Below are 7972 nucleotides of genomic sequence, written 5' to 3' on the forward strand. Positions count from 1 at the left end.
GTAACTTTTGTAATTTGTCAGCACGTGTTTTGGAGCAGTCACTCCATACAACATCACAATAATCAAAATAAGGTTGTACAAGTGAATAGTAAATTGTCTTAAGAGTCTCTTGATTGTCAGTTAATTTTCTAGCTAAATACAACATTCGCAAGCCATTCGAGACTTTAGATGAAATATGTTTGATCTGATCATCCCATGTTAGCATTTCATCAATATGAACTCCCAATAACTTAGTACAAGGCTTATGTTCAATTGGCCAATCATCCATCTTTAAATTCATGAATTTAGCTTTTGTCAAATTTTGCCGAGAACCAATAGTCATATAACTAGTTTTCGAGGTATTGCAACTTAATTTGTTTGTCTGAAGCCAATCATGTACTGCAGCTAAATCACTATTTAAGGAACATTCAATTGTGGATATATCTTCATGAGCCATAGTTATATACGTATCATCGGCAAACATACCAGGTGTTGTATGTTGTAGACATTTTGGGAAATCGTTTACATAAATTATAAACAAAAATGGCCCAAGTATAGAACCCTGGGGAATGCCACATGATACATATTGTTCTGTGGATAAGAGTCCATTTACGTAAGATCTTTGTGTTCTATCAATCAAGTATGATTTAAGCAATTGAAGAGCATTACCAGTGACACCGTAACAAGAAAGTTTACGTAGTAAGATGTTATGGTCTACAGTGTCAAAGGCTTTCTTTAAATCTATAAAGACACTACCATTAAGTTTACCAGCATCCATATTGGTAAGCCAAAGGGTTACTGCACTTATCAAAGCTGTACAGGTTGAATGATTTGGTCTAAATCCAGATTGAGAGTCTGTCAAAAGATTTCCTGCTTGGAAATACTCTAACAGCTGAGTATGCATGACCCTCTCTATAATTTTTGATATAGCAGGTAGAATAGAAATCGGTTTATAGTTGCTAGGGATATTTCTTTCATCGGACTTAAAAATAGGATGTACTTTTGCCTTTTTCCAATCATCAGGAAATATTCCAGTCTCCAACACTTGATTTATAATATCACATATAGAATTAGAGATGTATGGACTACAAAGCTTTAGAAGTCTGCTAGAAATATTGTCCAATCCACAACTTACCGAGGGTTTGAGTTTAGTAATCAGGTTGTGAATATACCCTTCACTTACAGGGCGAAAATAAAAATTTGAGTCAGCTCTATTTAAATAGTCCTCTGGTTGAAAAGCAGTGTCTGGAATACCAGATGCCAGTTTACTACCTAGGGAACAAAAGTGGTTATTCATTTGCTCAGCTATATCTTGCTTTTCTGTAAAATCTTTGCCCTCATAAACAAGTTCATTTATAACTGTTACTTTACAATTGCGTCCCAGGGATCTATTTATTACCTTCCAAGTTTCTTTAAGATTACCACTATGCTTCTTAATGCTCTCATTAAAGAAGTTAGTCCTGGCTTCCCTAATACTAGCGTTTACTTCATTTCGTGCCTTTTTATAATCATTCCACATTTGATGAGAACTCAGCTTGACTGCTTGCTTTTTTAGAGAATCACGCTTTCTCATCTTCTGCCTCAGTTCGGATGATATCCACGGTGAAGATTTACTTTTCACTTTTCTTTTCCTTATCGGGGCATGTTTATTCGCAATTTCCAGAAACAGAGATTTCCACACTAACCACATTTCGTTTGGGTCATCCAAAAGAGAAGCAAGATGGAAAGGTGTCTCTTTTATGTCATCAATGAAGGCATCACTATCAAAATTTTTAAATTGTCGAGATTCAATTACCTTTGGATCAGTTTTGGGCGTAGTATGTTTATGAATAGCATAGATAAGACTGTGGTCAGAAATACCAACGTGTAAGACCCCATGATTTGTTATGATATCTGGTTTGTTAGTGAATATGTGATCGATTAGTGTTCTGGTAGTAGTAGTGATTCTCGTTGGCTGATCTATCAATTGAATGTATTGGTACGTTTCAGTAATAAACTTTAAGTGTTCAGCATTGCGGTCAGGCGTTTGCGGTAATAGATTACAGTTAGTATCACCTACAATCATACTCTCCTTATCTTCTTGATCAAGTTTTAGCAGGTAAGATTCAAATTTGTCAAAGATTTCAACCTTCGAGTCTGGAGGTCTATACCAAGTTGTCAGCAGGAATGGCCTGGCCTTGGGCTTTTTAATTTCAACCGTCAAAATTTCTAAATCTTCGTGAGAGAAGAGGTCTTGTCTGTTTACGTAATTCAAGGATTGTCTAATGTACAAAGCTACACCACCACCATTTCTATTCCTATCGCGGCGGAGTATATCGTATCCCTCAATGTCTACCTGGCTATCAGGAATTGTTTTATCCAATTTCGTTTCGTTCAATCCAAGTATGTCAATTGTTTTATCTTCCATGAAAACACACAATTCGTCATGATGGCAAGTTAGGCTACAGATATTAAGAGAAGCAATTTTAAATCCCCTCATTTTTGGTAAAGTAGGGAAGTTAGGGCTTAAGTTAGATGAATGTAAGATGCTATCCCTTACACAATTCATACTAAGATCATCATCCTGATTTAATGACTTGTCATTCTTCTTACTTGGTTCAAGTAATTGTTCCACATCGTGATACGGTCCGATGGTTTGCGTACTTTGAAGTGATCCTGCCGAAAACCCGCCGCTGCCGTTGCCAATTCTTGACCAGAGGGAATGCCACATACTTCTGTTTCATAGTTGTCATCAATGGGTTCACCTCCCAAAGACCGAAAAATTATACAGGTTCGGGTCCTACGGCTTTCAGAGGCAGCAATCCTCTTCTTCTCCCTTTTTTTCTTCTGTTCCTTCTTTTTTCTTGATTTGGATGCTTTAGATTTGGCACCAATAGGAAATGTCGCTTTATATTTAGCCATCACCCTATCCAGGTCTTCTACAAGATGCAGAACGTTTAAACCGACTTGAGACTTTATTGAATGACGTTGTTCAGCATTAAAATTGTGTAAACAGCTGAGCCCAGTCTTCAGTGTTTTTCTAACTTGGTTACGATAGCATTAAGCTTGTCCTGGATATCATTTGCCTCTTGTTTGCAACGTCTGATGTTGCTATCATCATGGGGAGCTGGCTTGTAATCCTCTCGGAGAAACCTTCCTGCACAAGCAGGGTTGTCGGATAAAAGATATTGGTATCTGTTCTCAAGTTTTTCAATATCTAAAGGTACGGGTTAGAGAGGGGGGGGGGCACATCATAATTTTGAGAGAACGTGAGGGGGGGGGGGGGGTCACAGCTAATCTTGACGCTGCTGGAGGGGGGGACCTATCTAATTTTTCCTTTGGTGAAGCTCATTTTAGGACCCCCCCTTCCTGATAATTATTGCACAGTCCCTAAAGCTTAACTAGAAGCAAGTGTTGAGTAGTAATTCGGTATTTTTCCCGGATATTTCTGGAGTCAGCACTTAAAGGGTTAAGAGGTGAACCATTGGTGTTTCCACAAACAAGAATCCCGATTTCTCGAACCCTCGGTTTCTCGAACCTCCCGATAACTCGAATCAGTTGTCGTTTCCCTTGGATTTGCTTACTTCAATACTCTAATTATACCCCCGATTTCTCGAACCCTCAATAACTCGAAGGTTCCGCAAACTCGAACTAATTCTCGGCTTCCGTGGGAAAAAATCAACTCTCGATAACTAGGAATCTTTAAAAATTCGCAAGGCTCTGAGTGATGATTTCAGTGGCATTCTGCGCCTTGAAGCAAGCGAACACTTCGGGACAGGTTTTTTTTTTCCTATTTTTATTTCAAAGGAAGTACCAAATCTGTCATCAGTTACTAGAAATACAACGTTGCTATTGCCGCAGAATCAAATGCCTCTAAATTGCGCCAAAGAACCCAAAACTGCGACATTTCAAAAGTTACAGATAATAGTTTCTCGGTTGCCGCAAAACGGCAACAAGTTATTACACGTTTATGGAACGTTTTCCCGCAATGTGCAAATTCCATTTTCTGTCGAGCAAGTCACACCCAGTGAAAAGAACGGCAAATTTTAGACAGGGTTGTCCGTCGTACGACCAGCTGGCAAAGGCACAAATTAAAATCCATCACGTGGCAAAATGACTGCAAGGCAATTTTAGAACAATGTAACGAATAAGGTCGTGCAAAAAAGGTGGAATAAGGTAAAATGCATGGCATTCCTCTATCTCCGTTACTTGATAACAGTAAGCTGCTTTTCGAATATCCGGTTGATTACCTACGTGAAAAAAGTCGCACTAATTAACGTGAGAACGAGACAAATTGTAGTATCTGCTTGATTACCACGAAGTGAGTAAATCTCCCTGGTAAGCCTGTGGAGCACTTATCAGAGCAGTGATCAATTCTAGATTTTAACTACCAAAAGTTTTGATGACCTTTATTGTAAAATCCAAAAAGACAATTACAAAACCTTGCCGTGAAAATTCACGAAATTGATTTATTCTTTCCATGTTTAAAAACGTACTTTGTTACTGCTAAGCATTGCTGTTAAATTAACTTCCATTTTTTGTTAGTAGTTTCTGACAAGTCTTAGCTAAGAGCGTTCAATAATTTTCACAAAGAACTTCTCCGCCGCTAACAGTAGGCCACTATGACCCTGAAAATTAATTCCTTGATACTTGGTCGGCAGACCATCCTGCGTAAAATGAAAGCTGTGAAGAAGCACCGCAAGGAAAACGGAAAGTGCTCTCGTGGCCAAAGTTTCACCAGGGCACCGACGCCGACCGGCCGAGAATGGCATGAATCCCCCGAGAGACCTGGGATCGAGCAGCTGACCATGGCTGTTCAGGAACCGTCTGGGTTCAAAGATATCCGGGTCTTTCCAGATGTCGGGATTGCGATGAACTGACCACAAGTTGATAAAGACCACAGTGTCTTTTGGGATGATGAACTCACGAACATTCGTCTGGGCGGTAGTCGAACGAGGTATGGAAAGAGGGACGACACTGGTCACCCGTAAGAGTTCGAAGACTGTAGCTTGGAGAAGAGGAAGTGATGGTATGTCTTGCAGGGTTGGCAGCCGTCTTCGGCCGATCACGCGATCTAATTCGTCATGAAGCTGGAGCTGGATGTCGGGATGTTTAATCAGGTATGCCAGACCCCAGTAGAGTGTGGTGGAGGAAGTATCAAAAGCAGCACCAAATAGATCTCCCAACACGGAAATTATGTCTTCATCACTAAGCACTGGATTCACACTTACGGTGTCTTCTTCGGCTGAAGCTTTCTCAGATTCTTTCTTGACGACTCTAAGGAAACTGTCTGCAATGTTGCGAACTCTACTGTCAACATAAGATTCCTTGTTCTTTTTGAACATCTGGGAAACGACGTCCAACAAAGTATTCATTGTGAGAACAAGGTTTGAGACTTGATTGTTGGGAAAATATTTCAGCAATGGCAGGAAATCAACCAGGCTGCTGCCATTCACAGATTTTCCGAAATTTTCTGCGAGGTCAAGTATTTTTCGTAGACCTTCATCATCGTAAGATCGCTGGACTCCGAACAAAGCATGTATGATGACGTTTGCTGTGGCGCACTTGAAAGACATCAAAGCATCGACTGGACCATCCTTCTGTTGCTGTAAGTGCCGCACTAAGCGCTGGGATTCGAGCAGCAGTTTCTCTTCCAGGATTTGGGTGTTCTTTACGAAATCTTTGATTCCGGCAACGCTCATCTTTCGACAAATTCGCCATCGAGGCGAGTAGTCCGTGAGTACAAGGCTGTTACCAAGACGATTGGCCAATTGAAAGGTATAAAGTTTTGGTCTCCCAGCAAAGGCAGTAGGATGTTTGATAACTGTTTCTTGGATGGCTTGCTCTCCGTTTATCACCACAACCAAACGATTTCCGAGCATCAAACTGAACACGTCCCCATACTCCTTTGCCATTTCGGTGAAGTCGAGATGTGGGTTCTTTCCAACGCGAAAGATTGCACCTGTTTTAAAAGTAAGAAAAATACTTCAAATTAGACTTTACATGGACACGGTCAAATATTGTTGTACTGAGCTAAAGGAGCCGAATAATGAGATCTAAAATCAAATTACAAAAAAGGAAATTAACTTAGGATACATCTCACTCTTTTCTGTCACTGGTATATATTTAGTACCTCTATAGCTAAGTATGGTGTACCGGTCAAGACCGTGTTGTACGTAGTTAAGGTTTAACGTATTGATGATTCCACGCAAACAAATCTTCGTTTGTAATTGGGAAGGGGACTGGACCGGGGTATCCCATGTGTGGTGTGGATTACTTTTAGCAACAATAAAAGCAAGGTGACACACGGTAACACCAACCCGGTGTGGCCAACACATCACGCATGTCACACGCTTCCTACACGCTTGCCATGGGAGAACAGTTTTGCTGTTCCCAACCCAGCTTACCCCATGTTTGGCATGTGAAGCTGCCACTTAAAGGGGTGCTAAACACACCCGCCTGGTATGGTAGCTACGCCATGCTGATGAGGCCCAAAAGGCCGAAACAGCTCTCCATGGCTGCTAATTGACCGGGTGAAATGGTTGTGCTCATAAGTGATGTGTTGGCCACACCGGGTTGTTGTTAGCGTGTGTCACCTTGCTTTTATTGTTATTACTTTTAGGTCAACTCAAAACAAGACTTAAGCTGTTTGGTTATGATTTTGTAGCCCTAAATAAAGGTAGAACTAGGGAAATCTTGGGTACTAAGGTGGTGGTTGAGTTCCTGGGTTTGTTTTGTTGCTTAACCCTTTAAGACCCGAGGGGGCCCAATTGACGAATAAAATGGTCTGGCGTTACTCAGAGTAAAATCTATAAGAGGCACTATTGGAGCTTAAAGGGTTAAGTAAGACATCGCGTTTATGTCATGTAATGTTGTATTTGCAACTCCCCTGGGGTTTTGTGCCAGCAATTTCGTCAGGTTATCCAGTGACGATAAAGAAGCGATGAGCAAATGCGCAAACAACGATAAGTGAGAGTTTGGATGAGATTAACCTTATATTTTCCGCGTGTTCCTTGTTCCCTTACCATGTTGTAATGCTGAGACTAAATGGATTAGTAAGTGTGAAAAGGCTTATTTTATTTGCAAATGGTTAATCGAGAAGTTCAATGGTCTAGCATAGTATTCATCAGTTACCGTAATGTGAAACGATTCAGCTTGACCCCGAATGGCTTAGCGTGACGACAAATGGTGTAGTAGAAAGCAAAATGGTTTAGTGTTACAGCAAATGGTCTGCGCCAGAACGACCAAAAATACAAAAGTGAAATGGACAAGTCAAGCTTGAAATAGAATAGTCTATGTGGGGTCTTACGTCAAAAACCGTACATCATTCAGATAAAATCTGGCGCGAATTTGCCTGAACGCGGTTTGTACCGCTCCGTGCACTCGCGAATTATAAAAGAACAGCTTATTTCTACCAGTACCGCCTCGTTTACTCGACTAGCGAGCCCTACTCCCGTAAGAATCTTTTTAATTTTGCCTAGTTTAGCTTGATTGGCAATTTTTCTACTTTAATTATTTGCCGGGATATGAGCAAGTTATATTTGTATTTGAATAGACGAGTTCACGCTCTTGATTGCATCATGGGTAATCAGGGCAACATGGCTGGAAATTCAAAGGTTTGTATGAAAATTCAAAGCAAAATATATTGTACATGACTCTACTTTATAGACTTTCGCCTTCATAAACCAAACAAACAAGTTTATGTTCACAACTGAGATGAACGAGACTTGGTATCCGTTCTTTGGAATTCCTAAGTATTGCTTTCTTTTGTCTCCATACATTCTCCGTAATTTTTTGCCTTTGGAATTACAATTACTCTTTTTAATAAAATAATTTCTACAATAGCCATTCTCTCCAAATTTATTCTGCCGCACCTTTGAACGCATATCTTCTATTATGCAAAATAAAAAGCCCAAAATTGCATATCATGAATACTTTTCATCTTTTTGAACTTCCTTACAAACCTTTGAATTTCTCTCCATTTTTCCCTGATCACGCATGATGCACTCAAGAG

At 40.2% G+C, this 7972-nt stretch overlaps 1 protein-coding gene across 1 annotated transcript in view; it reads right to left on the reverse strand.

The window, feature by feature from the left end:
• Positions 1-4339: 4339 nt before the first annotated feature.
• LOC138022045 (cytochrome P450 1A1-like) overlaps positions 4340-7972 on the reverse strand; it is a 14754-nt gene continuing 11121 nt past the window's right edge. The window contains exon 2 of the mRNA XM_068869066.1: positions 4340-5920. Coding sequence (XP_068725167.1) covers positions 4524-5920 — 1397 coding nt within the window. The 3' untranslated portion in view covers positions 4340-4523. The remainder of the gene's footprint in view (positions 5921-7972) is intronic.

Source organism: Montipora capricornis, chromosome 10 (genome assembly GCF_036669925.1).
Source record: "Montipora capricornis isolate CH-2021 chromosome 10, ASM3666992v2, whole genome shotgun sequence".
In the NCBI taxonomy this organism is placed as follows: domain Eukaryota; kingdom Metazoa; phylum Cnidaria; class Anthozoa; order Scleractinia; family Acroporidae; genus Montipora; species Montipora capricornis.